A 23,210-nucleotide genomic window follows, 5' to 3' on the forward strand; every position below is an offset into this window, starting at 1 on the left:
TCTTGCAAGTGGAGCTGCCAAGGCGTGAGGGAGCAGAAGTTGGTCCAGGGCCATGGGGGTATCAATGTGACCCACCTGGCTGGTTGAGCAATGTGGATGAGTGGGAGGAAAACTCACCCTTCCCTCCTTGACCCACACAGCCCTACAAGTCCACTCGACCCATCAGGTGCCTCAGCAAACAAATGGCATGTGAGGAAGAGAGTCAAATGACCTCTGCTCCTTCTCCCACTTCAGGGGTGCTCTTACACCAGGGGTAGGAAACCTAAGGCTTGGGGGCCGGATGCGGCCCAATCGCTTTCTCAATCCAGCCTGCGGATGGTCCGGGAATCAGCATGTTTTTACATGAGTAGAATGTGTGCTTTTATTTAAAATGCATCTCTGGGTTATTTGTGGGGCATAGGAATTCATTCATTTCCCCCCCCCCCAAAAAAAAATATAGTCCGTGCCACCACATGGTCTGAGGGACGGTGGACCAGCCCATGGCTGAAAAATGTTGCTGACTCTTGTCTTACACTCATGCCCATAATGCAGCCTTCTCATTGGGGGCATCTGGGTGGCCACTGAAGACAGGCCTTTGGCCTGATCCAGCTGGCACCTCTTACCTACTTAGTGGTGCCCGTCCAGACTTATGCAGCTTCTCAGGTCAAGACAACCCCAACCCTAGAATCCTCAAATATTGGGGTATGGTGGGGTAGTGGCCTTGTAGTGCAACCTTCCTGAACGTTTGGGGGTCGGCTCTGGGTGTGATTGCAGGGCTGTGGCTGCTGGCATCGCCCAGTTGCTGAGGTTTGCCTGGGCACTCCAAGGTGCCCGCCCACCTGACTGGCTTTGCTCCTTTGCAGGACCTGGGCATGGAGTCAACTTCGCTGGATGATGTCCTGTATCGCTACGCCAGCTTCAGGAACCTGGTTGATCCAATTACCCATGACCTGATCATCAGCCTGGCCAGGTACATCCACTGCCCCAAACCGGTGAGTGCTTGGTGGGGTTTGCTTTGGGCTGTTGAAAGGAAGAGTGAGAAGCTGGGGGCGGGGGGGGGGGAGCTATAGCTGCTGCTGCTTCCTTCTTCTCAAGAGGAGGCATGTTGTAGGTGTGTTCATAAGCTCTGAACTTTGATATTCCAAAGTCTGGCCATGTTGGCTGGGGTGGGGTGGGAGGGAGGGAGGGTTACATTCCCAGCCCAGAGTCAGGCATTGCTGGCCCCTCTCCTTCTCTTGCAGTCATTCCTACATTTTGTTACCGTTTAAAAGAGCAAAACATGCAGAAGAGGCAGCCTGTTTGGGGCTGGGGAACTGACACCCTACTACACCCCTCCCCATCCCTCAAAGTCCAAGTCTCCTCTGCGGCAGAGTGCAGCATGTTAACATGATTGGCAGAAGTCGACAATTTTCTGCCATGATAAACTTCATTAGTGGTATTGCACTAAGCTTTGCTCAGACTAGCCCTACTGAAACAAAGGAGCATGACTAAGTGAGGTCCGTTCATTTCCGTGAACTCGGCCCAATGTCCCCCATGCACTCCTCAAGGTGACGACGCACCTGCCTCCCGGCTGCCCCCTCCTCCTTGTCTCGCCTTCCTCTCCCTCCAGGCAGCCTTTGCTTATCGCTCCCTATAATGGGATTAGATTTCTCCTGGGAGATTTTCACAGACAAGTCTTCAGCTGACGATGGCAGTCTCTTGAGATTTCTGGGTTACTCTCTGCAGCTGCATCTGATGGGAGGGGAGATGCTTTTTTGCTCTTCTGACGTGGGGGAGGGAAGTTCGGAAGAGTCTACGACTTTCTTCTCCTTGGCTTTACTCTTTCTGCTTGCTCAGGGCTGGGCTCATTCTTGGTTTGGCTCCTCTCCTGGGGGAGACATGCCTCCATTTCTTGCCTGTCCATAAGCCACAGCCTTCCACACCTCCCTTTGTTACTGTAGCCACTCAGCGCTGACTGACATACATCCAACACCCATGCTAATACCATTTCCAGGTCCGTCCCCCCCAAAGGTCTTGGCCCTGACCATTGGTCAGCCTTCCCCAGCCTTGGCCTCCAGCTTCCACCATCTCTGACCATTGGCCATGCTGGCTGGGCAAGATGGGAGGTCCACGTTGGGGAAAGCTGCTGCAGATGGACTGGAATTTCCAAGGGTTGATCCCTCTGACTCCAGCCTCTGAAGGTTGTGGGTGAATCTTTGGTCAACCAGACGCTGCCCTTGGGAGCCAACCTTTCAGGGTGGGTTGTGTGTTCCAGGGTGAGCTCCTTGCCAGTAAGACATCTCTCTACACAGGCACCCACAGCCTTCCAGATAAGCTGATGATCCTTAAAAAAACCCCCAACAATAATGTTTTCAGGGTTTGAACCAAGCCAATGCTTCCCATCCGAGCAGGGATCCTGGACTAGCAATCCCATCCCTGGAAAGTGGTGCTTCTCCAGAAAGAGGCGATGGGCCAGCTCTGAGCGACTGGTGCTGCAATGTTTTATTGATGCTTTGCGAGAGTAATTGCCGTTTGATTTCAGTTCATTTAATAATGTAATTGAGGGATGTGAGTTACTAAACAGGTAGAAGTGTATTGATTCTTTCCCCCCTCAGGCAAATCTTGTTTTTCTACAGGTGAGGAACTGTGATGAGAATCTTCCCTTTAATTGAGAGCGGGGGGCTGGGATATGCAGAGTGAAGGCTCAGGATATTTTTCTTCTCCCCCCCAAAAAAAAACCCCTGCTGTGCAGCAAGTGGGTCGAACAGACTTAATGTGGGTGAGATGAACGACTTAATCAAGGAGATGGGCGGCAGCAGAGGAAGAAAGACTTGCAGGGGGAACAGGCATACATGCAGAGGGTGTGTTGTTTGGAAAGCAGGGGCACAGTGGTGGCTGCAGCCAAATGATGCAGCTTTGACCGCTAATAAACCCTCATTTCCTTGAAACAGGCTCCTCCCTTGCTGTCGTCATTAAAACATGCTTGTTGACAACTGAATAAACAACAAATAGAATTCCTTAAAGTTAACAATATTTTTGTTTTTTATAAAGTGGCGTATGATGCGTTGTTTACTCCAGCTGCATTTGGATAGTCGCTAGGAGCAAAAAGGAACACTCTGTTTTTCATTTCAGCATTTGGGCTCCTGTGTGAATGCAGTTGCCCTGAGCAAGGCTCCTTAACCTGCAGGCTGAGTTAGTGAGGTTTCAGAGGTCTCTGGGGCAAGGTTTACAGGAGAGAGGCTTGCTGGAGTTGGGCATTTTATTTTATTTTATTGGAATCGATTCATGGAGCTGGGCGTGGGTGTAGCTATGTGTGCAAGGAGGCGGCCATCTTACTTTTCATACCTACTTTTCCCCCCCACCTGGGTTTTGGGGATGGACCTGGTCAGTAGTGGTGGCCAAGGGGGGGGGCAGGTGGAGCAACCACGTTTCTGAATGTTATTCATTTGGCATTTTTTCCCTTTCTAAACAAAGCGCCTCTCTGTTAGGATGGTTAAAGCAAGCCTGGAAATGTGTGAGCAAGAAAAAGGAAGTCTCAGTCCCTGGGTTCCCATTGCCATTGTAAATTCTTCCAGTTGCTCTTTCTCTTTTGTTGCAGCACTTCTTAGAACACAATCCACAAGTGCTCCAGCACTTCTTAGAACACAATCCCATCTGCTGGTACTTCTCCTGCGACCCTCTGTTTGGTCTCCAGGACAGCAAATCCAGAAACCTGCTTGCTATGTACCCTCTCCGTCTGCTCCTAACATACACACACACACACACACACACACACACACACACACACACACACCCTGCACCATCTCTCAGCTCTGCATTGCCAGGTAGCACTTCTCTGGCTTAGCGTCTCTCCTTCGGCCTCCTTGGCTGCGAGATGTTCTTGCCGGTGCTCTTGCTGTGGGACGTGATGGCAGCCCGGCGTCTGCTGGTGACAAACTGGGCCAGCGCCTCCTCTGTGTCCCCAAAAGGATGTTGCAGGGAAGGGAACACGGAGTCTCTCCTCGCAGGTTCTCCGAGTCGGATTGCAGCCGGTTGCCAAGCCCGGAATTAGTCTGGAGCAGATTGCTACTTCCCCCGACGGGAGTCTTTGGCATTCTGGTCTTCTCTGGGAAGGTGCTGCATGTTTGGCCTCTGGGAAGGGCTGGGAGCGTCACCGCTGTGAAGTCACAAGGGCTCAGAGTGACACAACTGAGCAAAGGTGCTTTCGCCTTATGCTGGAGGACTTTGAATAAAAGATTTGTTCTCCTGGTAGAACAAAAACCCGCTTTCAGTTAGCAGTCCACTGCCTTTGCTTTTGCTGCACAAATATATTTTCTTCTCTCTCTCTCTGCTTGTCTACAAAGACCCACAGTCTTCCCAAATGTCACCATCCAGCCTGTGTCCACCCACGGAGCAGGGCTGCTGCACATGGCCTTGTTTTTGCACATGGTGACATGGCCTCTGGGCGGTCGCCTAACTGATAGGACCAGTTAGATTCCCACTTCAAGGAATGCCCTGCCCGTCCCATGCCAAGGCCTCCCAAAGCTCTCCTTCCTTCCTCCAACCCCTCCGAAGCAGGAGGAATGATCCACAGTGCGCTGCTACCTGCCCTCCGTGGTCCATATCTTGCTTTGTAAAATAGGTCGCCATGAATATTTCACGCGGCTTGATAAAGAATTCATGCAGTAATTCAGCAGGGGGCTGGCTTGGATGGAGCAATTAGTTGCTTTCCTGTTGTGGGGAGGGGTGGGGGGCACAGGGCACCTGGCTGAGTCACCAGTCCCTGCTAGGAGCTCCGCCCCCACCCAACCCTGCCTGCTGACCTGAGAATCCTTCCTGAGATTCCAAGTTTTGCTTCTGTGCAGAGTCCCACAAACGCAACACACAACCCTACCAGCAAAGGGAGATCTCGGCCCTCTGCAGCCTGTGAGAATAGGGAGCCCTTATGGCCTAGCCTAGAGCGAATCCCAGAGACCAGCGGAACGGGGGTGGCAGTTTGCCTTTCCTGCCCCCAAGAATGGCAGCCAGCCAGACCAGACCAGCTGTCTTTAGTTCTGGCACCCACAGAGGAAGGTGCTCTGTTGTGAAGTGGAGGGGGGGCGGCAGCGGAGACCTGGATCATACTCATGCATGACTGACATTATGTCTTAATTCTCTCAGAGCAAGATGGGGACAGGGAAGTGGCTTTTTGTTTATTTTTTTTTAAAATGCAGTGTTGCAAAATATTAAAGGCACTTAGTTTGAAAGATATATATTACAGAATTATGCAATAAGCAACGGAAAGGTCAGGATGAGGAGGGGATCGGTATCAGTTAGGAGCTTATTTGTACATTTCTTAACAGTAACATGAGCATATATAGGGAGAGGGAAAGTTGTGGCCTATATAGTGGTACCTCGCGTTACAGACACTTCAGGTTACAGACGCTTCAGGTTACAGACTCTGCTAACCCATAAATAGTACCTCGGGTTAAGAACTTTGCTTCAGGATGAGAACAGAAATCGTGCGGCGGCGGCAGGAGGCCCCATTAGCTAAAGTGGTGCTTCGGGTTAAGAACAGGTTCAGGTTAAGAACGGACCTCCAGAACGAATTAAGTACTTAACCTGAGGTACCACTGTATTTTATTAAAGCAGCCATAGACTTCTGAATGCTGGATGCAGGTTCAAATTGTGCAAACCATCCTTTACATGCTTAATAAAAGCATGCCATATTGCAGAGAATTCATTAGTTTTATTTTGCCCTCTTGCTGCTTCTAATTTGCAAGTAAGTTTTTCCAACAGCGCCATCTCGCCCACTTTGTCGTACTATGCTAAAAGGGCAGCCCCATTTAAGTCTTTCCAGTGCCTGGCAAGAATAGCCCTGGTGGCCAATAATAAATGCAACACCATCTCTCTGCAGTGTGTGGGGACATTTCCAGTTTCAAATAGATTGAGGAGTGCTATCTGCAGGGAGGCAACGATCTCACGGTCAACAATTTTACCTATTTCTTGAAAAATTGAGTTCCAGAAGAGCTGTACTTTGGCACAGGACCACCACACATGTATATACGTGTAGTAGTTTCTTGGCAACCACTCCAGCATCTCTGCAAGGAAGAAGGAGCTGCATAAGCCAGTCTGCGAGTGGTTAAAGACCACCTATGGATTATTTCCAGTGTCAGCTCTCTATTTCTTGCTGAGATGTGTGTTGTTTATGGGAGCGGAGGGATTGTTGCCGTTGGTTTCTCGCATCTTTATTTTAGATTTTGTAGCGATTTACAGTAGTACCTTGAGTTACAAACGCCTCAGGTTACAAACACTTTAGGTTACAAACTCCGCTAACCTGGAAGAGTTACCTCGAGTTGAGAACTTTGCCCCAGGATGAGAACGGAAATTGTGTCCCGGTGGTGCAGCGGCAGCAAGAGGCCCCATTAGTGAAAGCACGCCTCTAGTTAAGAACAGTTTCAGGTTAATAACGGACCTCCGGAACGAATTAAGTTCATAACTAGAGGTACCACTGTATGTGGCAATTGTTTGGTTTGGTTTTGTATTTTTAAAAAATGTTTCCTTTATTGTTTTTTTTAAAAGATATTTATTAAAAGTTTTTAAGATATAACAAGAAAAAGAAAAAATAAACATACAAAATAAAAAACAGTTAAAAACACACATTAATTTTCAATAACATATCTTCCATACACTTATTTCCTCGGACCTCCTCATACCTCCCTTCTTTGTATTCCAGTTCGATTTGTTAGTTCAGCAAATCCTTACCATTAAACTTTTACCCATTTGTAAAAAAAAATCATATCTCTTAAAGCATTACAGCTGGAAACCGCTTAGTTTCCTTTATTGTTTATGACCAATTTTGTCATAGGTTTCTATTGTTTTCATGTCGTAAGCTACGTTTTAATCTCCAAGTATGTGCGTTGGTGCTGAGAGCCCATTGGCCTCCTCTGCCCTCCTTTCAATGACTGTAGAAGGAGACAAGCGTGCTCCGCTCCCCCATTTGCCCTTGGGAAGCAGTGGAGTTTGACCCCACATGGCTGACAAGGGGACAAGAACCAGGGCAGGTGCTCAAGGAGCTGTAAATTTGATGGGTGAGAGCAGGCTGCTGGCTTTGGGCTGGTCAGCGAGCTGCCTTTGCCAGCACAAAAGGCCAAGCCATATAGCTCTGCTCTACTCATTTAGCAGGCTGTTCCCAACTCCATCCCGTGTGTTTTCTTTGTCCTGTTGGGAGCGCTGCTCTCAGGGATGCTGACCAGGGTGTCTTCCTGGACTTTGCCTCCTCCCTCTGGCTGCCTTTGTGCTAGGAACGTGAGTGTTTGCGGTGCACCAGGAGGGTCGCTCCTGCAGCCAGAGGCAGGTGGATCTGCTGAGCTCCCTGTCCGCATCATCTTCTGAACTGAGGCTCATCCATCTTGGTTTGGCTTGGTGAAGGCTGAGCAGGGAACCCTCAGTTGACTCAGACAAACATACTTTTACGGCCCCGGGAGTCAGATGGGGCTCCACCTGCCACCTCTTCCTCCCTAGGACTTGCCAATCAGAAGGTTGATGGTTCGAATCCCCACAACGGTGTGGGCTCCCGTTGCTCGGTCCCTGCTCCTGTCAATCTAGCAGTTCGAAAGCACGTCAAAGTGCAAGCAGATAAATAGGTACCGCTCCTGTGGGAAGGTAAACGGCGTTTCCGTGCGCTGCTCTGGTTTGCCAGAAGCGGCTTAGTCATGCTGGCCACATGACCCGGAAGCTGCACGCCAGCTCCCTCGGCCAATAAAGCGAGATGAGCGCCGCAACCCCAGAGTCGGCCATGACTGGAACTAATGGTCAGGGGTCCCTTTACCTTTACTGCCATTGTCATATGAAGATGCCAAACTGACCATGTGAAGCTGGCAGCATCAACCGCCCTGCCTGCTTAAGCCAGCAAATGCTTGGGGGGACGGGGTGGAGGGTGGTCTTCCAATAAAGTTTGGAGTGGTGGGATTGAGCTGGAAAAGCATGCATGGGCCCTTTTTAATTAGATGCACTATTTGAAGTTGCCTTAGGATGCCTCATGTTCTAGGTGGGATGGCAAAGAGCTTATTGAGTAATGGAACCATAGGCTTTGAAGGGACTCCAAGGGCAACCAGCCCAGGCCCCACCAATATGGGAATCTCATCTGAAGAATCCTTGAGAGGCAGCCATCCGACCAGGCTTAGCTTAGCTGAACCTCCCAGTGATGTTGCATCATAAGGAGAAATGTCCTGCTGATATTTTGTTTTCTAGCTGACCTGGGTAAGGTGAATGGGGGTGGGAGTTTCAAAGCCTCCCCCCACCCCAGGAGCTGGCGGAGGCACAGAGGCTGTTCTGCCTGCTCTTATGTACTAAGCTTGGATCCTAGAACAATAGGCAAGTAGGATCCTAGAATGCAACAACTGATTGGCTTGCAGGAGAAGACCAATCAGGCTCCAGGAGGAAGTTAATCAGCCTATTAGGCTGGTAGGATTGTAGATTGCAACAACTGATTGGCCTGCAGAAGACCAATCAGGCTCCAGGAGGAAGTTAATCAGCCTATTAGGCTGGTAGGATTGTAGATTGCAACAACTGATTGGCCTGCAGGAGAAGACCAATCAGGCTTCAGGAGAGAAGCAGAATCAGCCAATCAGACAGGACTCACTTTGTAAATAATGTATATAAAGGCCTGAGGTTTGGGGGGAAACTCAATCACTGTTTTAGCAGCTGCAATAAAGAGTGTGAAATCACTGCTATGTGGACTGGTGCCTGTTCAACTGACCCCCTTCCCAATTCCTCTTGCAGGAAGGCGACTCTCTGGGAACCATGGAGAAGCTCTGCAGGCAGCTGACTTACCACCTGAGCCCCCACTCTCAGTGGCGACGCCAGGGCATTGTGAAGAGGAAGCCGCAGGCCTGGTGAGTGAGGCTGGGGGGGGGGGGACAGGACTGGTAGAGGGGCGTTCGTGGGGGAGCTGAGGGTGGGACGGGCGGGCTTGAGGCAGAGGTGGAGCCACCAGCAGTGCAAAGGAGCCTCCATCCCAAGTCACTGCAAAATGACTTGTGTCTCCTCCTGACCATAGAGTTGGAAGGACCCTAAGGGTCACATCTAGTCCAACCCCCCTGCAATGCAGGAATCTTTTGCCCATTGTGGGGCTCGAACCCTGAGATGAAAAGTCTCCTGCTCGACCAGCAGAGCTGTCCCAGTCATTTAACGTCTGTCTGTTCAGCCAAGGAAGAAAAAAAGACAGGAAATCTCGCCTTCAGTGGGTGGCAGCATTTGGTGAAAAGACTCTGGGCTCTGTGAGCTAATGAACTCTGTCTTCTGGCCTTTTCTGTGATGTTGGAGCACATGGGGTGAGCCAGGCCCTCCTTGGAGGCACTGTCTGTCCCCTGCGTGGCTTGAATGGTAAAATGGCAAAATGTCAGGAGGGCTGTTGGATCGGGGCCTGGTACTTGGAAAGCAGATGAGGCTGGTGGAGTGCCCAGTTCAGCTGCCCAACTAGCGCTTTCTGTGGGCTGCCACCCTCACACTGTGGTCCTTTTCTCTCTTCTACATTCTCACCGAAGCCTCTCTTCCTGCTGTCGCCTGCCCTGCCCTCTCCAGGCTAGGAGTTTTCTGCTGGGGGCTGCGACCAGCTCGTTGGGGCACCTTCAGACTCTTTATGTCCCCCACCAAAACATAAAAGAGGCTTGGAGTGGCTTTGAAGCATGGCCTGAATAAGCAAATACTTCTTTTGTATGCCCAGCAAAGCTTGGTCTGTCTTGGAGATGATGGGGGTGGGTGGGGGACATGGCCTGCAGCCCACCCTCTGCGCTGATGTCCACTTAAATCGGATATAATCCTGGTTACTCTTGATGTGGCCGTGAGAAGACAAGAGACCCGAGGAACTCTCTGAAGCATAAATTAAAGGATTTGGTTGGGTGTTTCTAATTACCAGCCCCATTTTTAATTAGCAGTTTGCTCAGTGTGTGTGTTCCTGACTTCTAACAGACTTGATTGCATTATTTCCTGTCAAGAGATGCAAGTCGGTGGCTGGAGTGCAAAAGGCCTATTCTGGGGCAGAGAAAACCTCTCAGGCAGTGCTGTCCCTCCCACTCTCTGGGTGGGAGGGGGGGGATGTGGAAGCCAGCAGGTCCCAGGGAGAGCTCTACCTTTGCAACCCACTTGGAGCTTTGGAGAGGAATGGCAGAAGCCTTCCACATAAATTCCTAGCAGTGGCATTTTTGCGTCTTGAGCCTGTGGCTTGGTGGGGCTGGCCCTGAAGCCAGAGGAGCCTTCTCAGGCCAGCACGGGGTTTGATTTGGGCAGAAGCCATATAAGCCAAGTTCGTGCCCCCAAGCGATCTGCCTACGAATGATTCCTTTTGGCAGAAGCGGGGCTTTTCTTATCAGATAGATCTGAGAATGGGAGAAGACATTCCAGGGGGTAGGTAAAAGTACTTTGGGGCAGGAAAATATAAAAGAACAAGCCTTCTCCACTTAGGGTGTCCTTTCCCCATCTCGTGCCCTCCAGAAGTTGGCAGCCAGCATTTTCTTGAAGCTGTGGAACTCTGTGCCACAAGGCAACTGCTATGGCGAACTATTTAGCAGTTTCGAAAGATGGATTAGATAGCAGGCTGAAAGTGATTTTGCTAGTTGCCAGCTGATGATGCTATCCCTTAGGACTGGCTCTGCCCCTGCACCACCACCCATTTTCAGCCGCCTCAAGTAGGCCCAATGGGTAGAAACTTCAAGGAAAACCTTCTCTAATGCTATAGATTTTGTCTGGCCTGAAACAAAACTTCACATTACAGTGTGTCACTGAGCAAAACCTTGTCTTTAGAAGAATTGTCAATCCTTCGAAAACAGAATATTTCATAGGGAGCTGTTGTTTTTCAGCCGTTTCCAACAGTCTTCCTGTTGGAAAAATTGTTAAAATAGGAAGAAACTGAGGGTGCAGAGCTCCTGGCATTTTCCCATCCCCTCTCCCCCCCCCCCGCCCCCACTTCCCATCTCTGCCTCTTAAGACTGACCAAGTCATCTTTCCCAGAAGTAACTGTGGGCCCCTTCCTCCCCCAACCAATTACCAGCTAGGGCTGGCAGGGGCGGGATTTGGGGAATATTGGGGGGCAAAGAGTTAAGCAGACAAAATGGTACAGATAGAAATGCCCGGTTTTTAAAACAAAAGGGATGTTGCATTCCACATTTTGTGGAATAGAGTCAGGTGGGCAAAGGCGGCTGTCAGAAGCTGCCAAGAAAAACAGAGAACCTCCACCTTTCCAAATGTAATTACGAGCCAACGAGGACGACGATACTATTACAGTGGTACCTCGGGTTACATACGCTTCAGGTTACAGACTCCGCCAACCCAGAAATATTACCTCGGGTTAAGAACTTTGCTTCAGGATGAGAACAGAAATTGTGCTCCAGTGGCACAGCGGCAGCAAGAGGCCTGCTGGTTAAGAACAGACCTCCGGAACGAATTAAGTTATTAACCCGCGGTACCACTGTATTATTAAAAGATGAATAGTAGTTGAGCTGTTGAGTCTTTCCTTGCTGGGAGGAGAAGGGAGCCTTTTGCTGCCACCAGGGATCCTTCTGCGTTCCCAGCAAGAACTGAGCAGATTTGGCTGACCTAAGTGAGTGACCTCCATTGCTCTCTCTTTTCTGCAAGCACAACACACACACACACACACACACACACACACACACACACACACAAACAGCTCAAAGAGTTTGCAAAGCAAATGAGCTCAGCTCTGGTTAGGGATGTTCCCATTTCTGTAGGGTCTGGCCTGGCTCCATGGGAGCTTCCTCCTATCTCTTCCAGCCCCCACTTACTCCGCTGCGCCAATCCCTCCCTGCCTTTGCAGAGGCCTCGCTGGGCATGCAGATAAGCTGGACCATGTAAAGGAGGAGGAGGCCTGGCGCAGTAGGGCTGTTATTGTCTCTCTTGTGTGGAGGGATTCCCCCCACCCCCTCCAGGGTTGGCTTCATAAGCACCTGGAGACCGTAAATCTCCCCTCTTGCAGAAAGAACAGTGCAGAGTTAGAGCAGCCTCTCCGTGCAAAATGTGGCTGGGCTTGGCTGTTTGTTGCTTCTCTGTGCTGACATTGCTGATTTATAAAAAATATTTATATGCCACCCACTCACACAGGATATCAAGGTGCCTTAAAATATGTACAAATACAATAAAGCAAGTTTCCTATCCACACCCTGCCCCCCGAGAAGTGCTTGACAATTTCAGAGGGCCTTAGGGGGTACATGTAATGGTTTTTCTGCCTGCTGTAGTGCTTGCAATACACAGTGCTATATTACATTTAAGCGTATTGTTATTGCCTATTTTATTTTGCACCTAGTGTGCCCTGCTCATAAAGGCGGGGCTTCCCCTCCCTCTGACAGGGGAAATGCGGACTGAAGCCTCTTGTGAGCTCAGGAGCCAGAGGAGGGAGTGAGCTTGCAGGTTGTAGGATGTGCCTTAGGTGGAGATTCTCTGTTGCTGGGTAAAGTAAGACAGGGGTTGGTAGGGGTTCTTTCCTGGCTTCCTTACTCCACCCCTCACCCCCGCTAAAAGAAAAAAACCATCTCACCCTGAGTGATCCTGGCTTGGGCACCAGCCTTCCTTCTAATCTTTGTTCAGATTAATTGGAGATTAATTTCTGTTTGGCTTCATCTGCCAACCTGCTGTCAGAGAAATTGGAAACACTTTGAAGTTTCCCTCCAGGGGGAAATCCCTGCTGATCTTGGAGGGGCAAGAAGATGCCTCCTGCCTTCCTGTGTTCTTGTCTTCAGGCAGAATGTTAATGTATTTAGGAGTTATTTCTTTAACAGAGAGCCTCTTTTTCATCGTGACACACAGTGACCTGGATCCCCTCCTCTTCCCCTTTGTGATTTTCATCCTACGAATTGAAGTGGGTTTTTGTAGCAGCAGATGATGTGATTAAGCCATGAAACCTTTTGGAAAGAACTATTTTGTGGGGTTATTATTGAAGGCAGCAAAAGAGAGAGAATAAAAATGTATGCTTTTTGTTGCGTTGTTAAATTTTAACACTCTGCCCTTGTCTTTTTAGATACTTAACTTCTGGCTAAAATTTCAGAAGAAAATACTTGCATCTCTACATAGATTACTCTTAGCTGTTAATGGTTAGTTAACGTCTAGTTATATGGTCACATGCGGCCCTTGACCCCTTTGCATGTGGCCCCTGATGCCCCTTGCAGCTACCCTATTCTTCCATTCCATTAGAGTCCTTCCTTCCTTCCTTCTCCTTTTCCCTGGCTTTTAAGTTCCCTCACCCTACTTTCTATATAGTTTCAGAACAATTGGAAGAAGAAATATTTTATTTGATAAAAAGTAAAACATTTCCCAACAAAATAAACACACTTTTTTTTACTGGCTTCGTGACTCTGGCAGGAGGAGACATTTCCCCCTCAGCTGCCTCTAACAAACTGGTAGGCGCTCTGTCTGTGTATCATGCTAAAGTCAGAAAGGAAATACTTGCATTCACTTTTCCAGAGCAGCGCCTGCATTTCAATGCCCCAGGCAGAGGCTGCAGGCAGTGAACCACAAGGGCTGCCCAAGAGGGAAAGGGTCTGTTCCCAACAGCTGCCGCCTTGATATCTACCCTCTGCTCACAAGGCCCTTGAAAAGTCTTGGACACCTGCACCTGCAAGTCTCTCCCCCACCCAAAATGAGAGAGGGTTCTTGTCCCATCTGCCACTGCTTTCTAGCAGTTTATTTTTACGTGCGGACATAACTACAGCCAGTCTGTGGAGCCAGCAAGGCAGCGGATTCCATTTTGCAAGGAAGGAATGTGCAATGGGATTGTTTACGGAGCAGTTCTCTCTCTCTCTCTCTCTCTCTCTCTCCCTCTCTCTCTAAATGCAGTAATTTGCAGTTTTGATGCCGGGCCTGCGATGGGAGGCAGGCGAGCTCCCAGGTGGGTGGAATCTCTCCTCTGGAAAAAGCAGAGACAGCACTTGTCTCTCGCAGGAGTTGCCTCCATCCTCTGTTGCCCAGTGGTGGGGAACAACTTTAGGATGTAAATTTGACAAGCCCATCCTCCCCACATGGGCGAACGTTTTACAGGGTGACTCTTCCAAGGGAGCCCCCTCCTCTTCCCTGCTTTTTGCCAAACTTGAACCGTTCTGGGTAGCAGCTGGACTGGAATGGTTCCTGGGGTCTTGAGCGGGGCTCTAGATCCTGTGGACATCTTGAGCCTCATCCTGAAGTTGTGTTCTCAGCCACCGAGCACCAGGGGGTGGCCTTCCCCCCACCGCACCCCAGCCTCCGTGGCAAACTCCTTCACCTCCTGCTGCTTCTTCGGCTGTGTCCCTCCAGGCTGCAGCTCCCAGCCAGCTGCTGCCTTCGCTTTAGCGGCACAAACGGCACTTGTCACTTCAGATTCTCTGCTGCCCTTTCTGGCAAGGCTGACTCCTGGCCAGCCAGCGGGAAGGTCAGAGCAGGCAGGCAAGCATCTGAATTGGCTTCCCTTCCTTGCTGTTTAGCATCACAGGGGACAAATTATTTACGTCTTAAAGCGGATGCTTCTCTCATGTTCACCAGAAGGGCTCCGCACCTGGCAGGAGAACCCTCTCCTGGCTGCAACTGCCCCTCCGTTGGGGTGGAGTGGGGGACATGGACTGGCTGGGGTTGCAGCAGGAGCAGGCAGGAATATTCCTCCCTTGTAGGGCTTGGCTCTGGCACAGACCCTCTCTGGTTTTCTGTGTGACCAACTCTTCATTTGATGGTCTTCCATTAAGAGAGAGAAGAGCCACCACAATGCCCGATAATCTGTTTTATTCCTTCCCCCACGAATCTTAGACGGACAGTAGCTCAGTCGAGAGCAGAAGGGCTGAGCTGGATGGGAGAAACACAGGATTAAAAAACAACAAACCAGCGACACATGTGCCTCTGAGCAAGAGCAGAGGGCCCCGTGGTGCAAGGTGACGGTGTACAGGGTGTACAGCTGCCTGTCGCCTTGCTTTTCAGCAGTGCTGCGTCGTACAATTGGATTTGGAGCAGGAGAAGTCAGCCCAGCAGCGACTGGTGGAGTCTGGCTGTGCCTGTGCCCCCCTCACTTGATTCAGGGAGCGACGTGACTTGTTCTGCTTTTGAGTGGTCAAAGTGTGGCTGGATGCTCTCCAGGCGCCACTGGGGCTGTGACTCCGCATCATTGCTGAGACCACTGACTTCAGCGCCCCCCCCCCCCGCATCTGAGGCCCCAGAAGGAAGCTTCTTGAGGCGCCTGTGTGGGCTGCCGACAACAGTGCATCTGGGCTGCCTTCTGCTCCAGCCATGAGCCGTGTGATGAATGCCTTGCTTTTGGCCGGCTTCCGCCTGCGGGTCTGTGCCTGCCTGCTCTTGTGTTCAGAAGGGTCCTCGTGTGAGTCAGCGAGCCCTTTCCCCCAAGCAGGGAAGGTGGGTGCTCAGTGGCCGCCCACAGGTGGCTCTGCAGGGTGAGGAAGAGCAGCTGGCCCTGGCAGCCGACTCGGAGCTTGGCAGAGACTCTCCACTGCAACGTCAGGCTCTGCAGCATGGTGGGGTAAGGTGGCGCTTACAAAGCCAGAGGAAGGGATTTCGTAGGCAGCAGATTTGCACCTCGAAAGCATCTGGCAGCCACAACCTCTGCAGCCCTTTTGCTGGACGGCAGATTACGTTTGAGGGGGAGATGCTGCCGCTGCCTGAGCCGCTTAGCATGCTCTTGAGGAGCATTATAGAGTTGAGGGGCTCCCAGGTTCTTTGTCCTGTGGGGTGGATTCCCCCCCAACTTAAAAAATAAAATGTGTTTCTGTAGGATTGAATCCTAGTTGACAGGGACCCTAAGGGTTATCTAGTCAAGGATTAACTATTTTATTTGGTCAAGGGTTAACTAATTTCCCCCCTAGAAAAATAGCACTGTCTGTGCCTTTTATCCAAACATACATGGAAGTTGAGATGAACCTGTTTTCTCTCCCTCTCTGTCACTTGCTGACCTTACAGGACAGCTTGCTCACCTAAAAATGTAGGTGGACTGCTTTAGCCAATTGGGGAACCCTGGGCTGAATTCTGAGCACACATGGGAATTTCTTAGCCACGATCAAAACCGATGGCTGCTTGAGCCTCTCTTAGCCCTGGCCCTGAAATGTCTGCCTAGTTTCTTTCCATTTCCTCCTCTTTGTGTCCTTAACGGGAGGTTTTCCATGGTGCCTCCACCTTCCAGCAGTGTGGGTTAGGGACTGGCCAGAGACAATTCACGAAGCCCCTTCCTCTTCCTCTTCTCTTGCAGCTTGAAAATGATCCTGGTGGGGAATCCCCGGGACAACACTGTCGATCTGTCGGGCATCCCCCTGACCCTGAAGGAGCTGGACCGGGTCATCCCCTACCTCCAGCAGACCTCAGAGTACATCGAGAACGTGGAGCTCTGCTTCACGGACCTGACGGACGAGGTGTTCCTGCAGCTGCTGCCCGTCCTGAGCGCCCTGCCCCACCTGTCCACCCTCTCCCTCAACGGCAACAGGCTGACCAAGGCTATCCTGCGGGACCTGACAGAGGCGCTGAAGGACCCCAGGAACTTCCCCAGCATGACGTGGATCGATCTGGGCAACAACGTCGACATCTTTTCCCTGCCGCAGCCTTTCCTGGTCAGCCTCAAGAAACGCTGCCCCACCCAGGGGAACCTCCCCACCATCCTGGAGTTCGGGGAGGGCCAGGTGAGTGACTTGGAGAGTCAGGAGGGTCTGCCTTCCGCGGATGAGGATGCAAGTGGCGGTGACAGCGGCAGCAGCATGGGCACTGCCAGTCCCGGAGAGCTGCAGACAGGCGAGGCGATTGAGGTCAGGCTGCTGGAGAGTCAGGTGGCAGACGAGGAGGCGGATCCCCCGGGGCTGCTTCAAACATGAGGTGCAGGCACCTCACACTTGGCCAGAATGCTCTCAGCAGACACCCACCCATTTCCCACCCCGATGACAGCAGCATCAGCAGCAAGGATCTTGGCCCCAGACTCCAGAGACTGAGGAGGGTCCTCTTGTGAGGATAATAAATGAGAGGACAGAAAGAAGTGGTGTCGGGGAGGCAGGCTCCACCCTTCAGCACATTAGTGATGCTCTCGGCCCTTCAACTCCCAAGATCTTGTGACAAACACAGAGGGGAGATCTCTAGTGTTGCAGCCTCTTTAGTTCCAGAGAACGAAAGACAAACTGAGAAGGCAACACCACAACTGAGCCAGTCTTTGTCCGGTGTAGGTTCCTAGTTACGCAGAACTCTTCACCAGGACTTTCACGTTTGCTCATTTTCTGTTCCTTATAGTGGTTACAGATTGATTGCTTTAAAAAAAAAAAGTTCCCAAGTATTTTCGTGGTAGAGGTTTCAGGAAAGGATTTTTATCCTTGCATCAAAGGCAGGGGGCCAGTTATCCCACAGAACTGGGGGAAATGCTGATTTTTCAAATGTTAGGAGTGCATATCATCAGCCTGATCCAGAAGGACTGGGAAATTGCCTTTCTCTCCCCCTTTCCACATGCAGCAGAGGAACAGACACTGTTCACTAGCACCAACAATGCAAGAAATAAGTGGATTTTGCCTCTCCTCCCCTGCCGCTGAGTCTCACAATTTAACACGCTGAGTTTCAGTGCAGTGAAGGCAGGTGCAAAAGTTGCTGCCCTAAGCCTCAGATTCTAGGTTGGTCGATCCAGTAAAGCAGGAAAAGCCAAACTCCCCTTGCTTCACTCTCCCCTCCAAAGCTGCTGGGGCTTAAGTGTGGCCTGCTTTGCTTCAGGGGTCACCAACATGTGGCTTCTGGTGACAATACCAGAGGGAATCAAGCCAATGCTTCCAGATGTTCATGTCGCAATTGTGGTGTGAAATAGCTGTGTGTCAACAGTCTCTCCGTGTGGTGTCTTCGGTTCTTTTGTATTTCCCATCACTGTGACAGAGGAGGAGACCGTAGAGGGGAGTTACTAGTTTACAAAACGCAGCCCTGGGGCCTCCACTAGTGGACCGTTTGCCAGCTAAGGCCTTGCTGAACTTCAGCTCCATGCGAGCATATTAGCTCTTGTCGTTTTCCAGTCTGCCTGTGGACATGGTAAGCCACCACTCACTTCCCACTCCAACCCACCCAGGATTAAGTCAGTAACCCCATATGCATTAAGTGCTTTAATTTGGGTAAACACCCAATTTGAAACAGGCCCTGCACAACTGCCAGGATCTTCATAGAGGAAAGCCTATTTCAGCTTCCAACACCTCTCTTCTCCACGGGGGAGGGACGGGGGACACTGGACCAGGCTTATTTCAGCTGTTTTCCCCATGGCACAAATGCAACTCCACATTTTCAGTTGACCGGAGTGCCCACTTTTACACTCCAGAGGGACCAACCTAACCTTGCCCCCCACCCCATCGGTGGCTCCAAATGTTGTCATAGTTTGCATGTAGCTGAAACTGTTTTTATATGCTTTGTCAAGCAGGCGTAACAATAAAAGTATTTTATTTAAATAGAAGGGTTTCTCAGCTGTCAGCTTAAGTGACAGTCTTCGTCTTGTGTGCTGGGAGCTAATCCTGCAGTAGTGCTCTTAAGAGGCAAAGGCTGCAGCTGATGCAGGGAGACACTGACCCAAAGAATGTGCTCTTTCCTCTGCCTACTAGCCAGGGTGGCTAGCACAGGGGGAGGGGGAGTGACAGGAGGTGCCTTGGCAGAGTGGGGGTGTAACTGCATTACCAATGGCCTTTGTTAAGAGCCCAGGAGGCAGCAGCAGGGCCACAAGGCTCTTCTCCCACTACCTGAAGCTGGTTGGAAGAGCGAATGCAGGATTTTGAGAGCCCAAGAGCGAGACTTTGTGTTGATCACCTTCATGTGTTCAAACAGCAGTCCAAGCTCTGCTCCAGTTTGAGATTTTGCCCTTGTGCATCTGGGCTTATCTGTGACACCTTCAGAATGAGTGTTGCCGTGAGAAAAAGGCTGAATGCTCTGCATGCTGGATTGTGAGCCAGATACTCCCAGGCACGTGAACAGAATGAGCAAATCCACTGGCTGTTGCTCACCACAAGCTCCGGCTGTTTCAAAAGAGCGCCTAACAGTACTGCTTACATGCCAGCAGCTAAGATTTAGCCATCTATTGAGCTTCTCCCCTTGGATGGAATCAGTTGGGGGAGGCAGTAAGGGGAAGCTGCATGGCACAAGCATGCCCAAGAGATGTGACATTACCCCTTCCATTTTCACTTCCTGTGTAGCTTCAGCCTTCAATTTGTAATCATCCATGCACCTGTCTGCTTGGGAAATGCAGGCAGGTGCATTAATGAAGGCGACATCCTGCTGCCTGCGAGATAAAGTGTTTACTGCCTCACAGCCTGCAGTGCTTAAGACTATTATTACTAAGCATGCCAGTCTCAGGGAGGGCAAAGTCTGTGATAAGACTCACCAAGCGTCTCAGAACAATCAGCTACCCACCATTCACCATACAGGGAATGAGCACACTGCCCCTTTTGAGTGGACAAGGGGTATATGAAATGAAAACCTAATAAAAAGCATATCTTTAAAAAAAACAAAGGAGGGGCAGAGTGCCAAAACTATGGATACCTTGTGCATGAAGCTTCTACAGCAAATAGAATGAGCCTCTCTCACACTATTAACTCAAATTGCTGGTGCCAAATCTCTGGTTAACTGAACTTCCATCAGGGAATCTTAAGTGTTTTTAAAGTATCCGCCAAGGCATCAATTCACACAAAAGCACATTTTTCAAGTTTCTCTCCTGTGAGCTGCTACGCTTACAGGTGTCTGAGCAAATAAGCAAGCTAAATAGAGGTGGCTTTCGTGCAACACAAAGGACTGCAATGTTTAAATAAGTCGCCCCCCCTCCCACTTAACACTCACAGGAAAGGATAAAAAATCCCTGTAGCCTCACTCTTTGTTGATGGGCAAAATGTCACCATGTGGCAACACTCCCTGAAAAAAACAAACCCCAAGACAATGGCTACGGTATTTCACTCCCACTAGCCCTGTGAGGGTGTTATAGCTGACAGCTACCATGTTGCCTGGTGCTATACAGCAGAGGGAAGGCAAAAGCCATTTAAAGTTCTGAAAGAGCCTGAGAAGCAATGGGCAGGTTGTCACTCCTGCTTGCTCATAGGATATGATGGGCCCGGTTGGTCTATCACCAACAGGATAGCGAGAACCACCAAGTCTAAACCTCTTCTGTGTGCACACAAGTATTTGATTTGAGGGCCACCTCTCTGGCCCAGAAGCATCTCAAACTCAAGCAATGTTTCCTGGCTTGCTTCATACTTAAAAGGGCTAGCTTGTAGCCTTCCACACTACAACTCCTGGAATTTTACACTACTGGCTGTGCTGGCAGAGGGTGATAACTGAAACCCACCAACATCTGCAGACAATGAGCATTTGACCTAGTTTGAACACAGCCTATGTCACAGAGTAGCCTGTTTGCACGCTTTCCCTCAGGCACACGTAAAAAACCAGTGCAATGCAGTTGTACATTCAAAAATAAGTTTTATTCGCTCACAGCTTATAAATATTTGTGGCCACATACAGACAGAAGAGACATTTCAAAACAGATTTCTGTCTTCTGCCCTGTTCCCAAAACTTTGCAAAGATGAAGTTGGATTGGAATGAGACTCTACTTGTTTTCTAGGGAGCCACAGCCACACTGCCAGGTATGCCATATGCAAAGATATAGAGGTGGTGGGGTGCACCTGGGAAGATCTTGAAGGAAATGCTGGGGAGGCCGCTTTTGAGCTGTGTGTGGTAACAAGTCATCAGCCACTAACCTGAAAGACATCATGAAAATTTACATGTAAATACAGTAACTGGCACTCCTTCCAACAAACTCATTTCAGTAGAAATGCCATGACCAGCACTGCTTAAGTTAACTGCACCATCTACCACAGACTAGGGCTGGGCAATATATTGCCCCAAACCAGTCCATATCATATTAGTTTCTTGTATGTCTGCGCTATGCAAAAATCACAACGTGGGAAAAACCTGAAGCCAGTCGCTGCTTCTACATAGTTCCAACCTTATTTCAGACCTTGTGATATATTCAAATGTTCAAAACCAGGTATTGCCCAGCCCTACCATAGGCCCTAATGATTTAATCTTCACCCCTCTCCACTCTGTGAAGAAGCAGGCACAAGGAATCTACAGCAGAGATTGCCTAAGGCCAAGTGGTACCACACTTAATTACACCCAGTCACAGCAATTCAGGAGACTCTACGAAACCAGAGTGCAGTGCTTTGAAGGCAGTCATTACGTATTTGCCCTGCTAATGTGCCAGGCCTCAGTGAGCAAGTGTAGGCAAGGGAACACACATACCTCTTGGTTGTGAAGCATTTGGCTTTTCCAGGCTCTTGGAAATCCATTGCCCTCTGTTCTTGACCCTGCTGCCACCCAGAGGAGAAAACAAACAGTTGCTTCTTTTCACCCTCTATGAACAAGAAAGCACAAATGGTTTTCAGCAGTGGATTGCAGTTCCAATTTATTTCCCCTTCAACACCTGGTGCTAAATCTGTTTGGATTACTGTAACAGTGCTCCAAACAAACAAGCCCTGATCCAGGTGGATTATAGAGACATTATTAAACATCAATGATATATAAAATTGTAGTTGAAAGGGATCACAAGGGCCATCTAGAAATTCAACATGGGGCTCGATTCCATGACCCTGAGATGAGGAGACTCATGCTCTACTGTGCTATCGTAATCCAAACTGGCTTGGCCCACGTGGTTTGACAGTAGCTGCAATCTTCTGGCTGTAACATTTTCATTCACAGGGAGCATTAACATGGCTTTAGATGTGAACTGGGCTATCCTCAAGCATTAAAACTATCTTGCTCTCACCAGCCAGGACACAGAAGGACCTCCCCTCCCATTTCTGAAATAAAAAAAGCCTCATCATACCTTTGAAGCCAGGGCTACAGGAATCAGGAATGCTCCTCTTGGGAAGAGGACAGCTTCAGGTCCCTGCAGAGAAAAAGGACAACCCTGTTAACCAGAGCTATTTTTTGTGGAGGGAGCAGAAGCAGGTGCACTTCCTCCCCACGGGTGTGGATTGCTCAGAAAGAACCTTCTCAACAGCAAAAGTCTGACGGTAATTCCAGCTTAGTTGAGGTTTTGTTTCATCACTGTGAGGCTTTCCCTAGGGAATACTACTCTGTATCAGAGACTTGTAGGCTTACCTTTAGGGCAGCTAGCTTCTAAGCAGGCGGGTCAGGATCCATCCTCCCTCCTGCCACTTCAGGTCTGGCCCCACGTGGCAAATGAAACAAACCTACAACAAGAGAGCGAATGTCAGGAAGGCAGTTAAGTGAAGGGCTGCCTCCGCCTCAAAAGTAAGTGGCTCAAGGAAGAGGCTGGAAGAATCCAGTTCTGCAGGAGCCCAGCTGTGATGTCAATTTACTGGGCAACCCAGTCAAATGGGCGGGGTACCAAAAAACCCCCCACTATTATTCCATGAGCTTATGGTGTATGTAAGCTGGAAAGCAACAACCCTGCACTTCGGAAGCCCACTGCCTCCCCCGTGGACGCTATTTCAAATGGGGTAGATAAAATAACTTCCGATATGGTCCCCCCTGCTAACCGCGTGGGCAGGTCCTCCGTTTGGATCTGCAGATCCAGCCTCTCTACGAGCGCCCAACCCGCGCCTCGCAGCCAAGGACAGATCACGCCACCACGTGCTTTCAAGGGGGGACTCAAGCGCACCCACGGCCTCCTCCATCCCCACGCGGGGATAATGGGGGGCATTCTTCTTCACGGCCCCCTATCGGGACGGGGGTTAAAGGCGGGCCGCGTGGCTCTGCTCCGAGGTCAGCCGGTGGGAATCTCTCGTCAGTTCTCGCATCTGACGGCACTTCCTATCACGGCATCATCATCCCGCGGAGAGGGAAGCCCCCCTCCCAAGAGAAAGGCCCCGTGCTGAAGGAACCGAGGCTCGGCCTCGTTCCCCGCCCCGCGGACAAACCTCGGCGCCTGCAAGGCCTCATCGTCTCCTTCCTCCCCTTCAAAGACCCAAGCGCAAGAAGGGCAGCGGCACGAGCGAAAGAACGAACGAACCGCGTGCGGCTCCCTTTAAGCGCTCGGGACGTACCATGAAGACGGGCGGGAGGTGGTGGCAAAAAGGAACTGGCGGCTGATTGGCTCGAACGTACCATCTCGGAATCTTGGGGGAGGTGGAGGGCGGCGGCTTCTGGGAGGAGCCGAGGACTCCATTTCGTGCGCGGCGGGAAGCCCATCCCTGGCTTCTCTTGCAAGGCGGGAAAGCGAGGGAGGAGTACGGCTCCCAGCAAGCACCGCGGCAGCCCGCGAAAAGCGCTCGGCTCGTCATTCGGCAGGGCGAAGAGGGAGGAAGAGACCATTG

The 23,210-nt window shown here is 50.4% G+C and overlaps 1 protein-coding gene and 1 long non-coding RNA gene across 3 annotated transcripts in view; one reads left to right on the top strand and one right to left on the bottom strand.

Moving 5' to 3' along the window:
• The window catches only part of LRRC75A (leucine rich repeat containing 75A), a 36,255-nt gene extending 17,909 nt beyond the window's left edge, over positions 1-18,346 (top strand). The window contains exons 2-4 of the mRNA XM_082201508.1: positions 843-971; positions 8,701-8,813; positions 16,142-18,346. Of these exons, the coding sequence (XP_082057634.1) occupies positions 843-971; positions 8,701-8,813; positions 16,142-16,754 (855 nt within the window). The 3' untranslated portion in view covers positions 16,755-18,346. The remainder of the gene's footprint in view (positions 1-842; positions 972-8,700; positions 8,814-16,141) is intronic.
• Positions 18,347-20,491: 2,145 nt separating this feature from the next.
• Positions 20,492-22,963, bottom strand: LOC309520156. 2 transcript variants are annotated; one of them, XR_014214147.1, is made up of 5 exons: positions 22,815-22,963; positions 22,033-22,124; positions 21,755-21,817; positions 21,172-21,283; positions 20,492-20,627 (listed from the first exon to the last, which is right to left on the bottom strand). It is a non-coding gene; the product is annotated as an uncharacterized lncRNA (long non-coding RNA). The 2 variants fall into 2 exon arrangements; XR_014214148.1 differs by having other exon boundaries at positions 20,492-20,622; positions 21,166-21,283.
• Between the last annotated feature and the right edge of the window lie 247 nt (positions 22,964-23,210).

Source organism: Podarcis vaucheri, assembly GCF_965113315.1.
Source record: "Podarcis vaucheri genome assembly, chromosome: 15".
NCBI lineage: Eukaryota > Metazoa > Chordata > Lepidosauria > Squamata > Lacertidae > Podarcis > Podarcis vaucheri.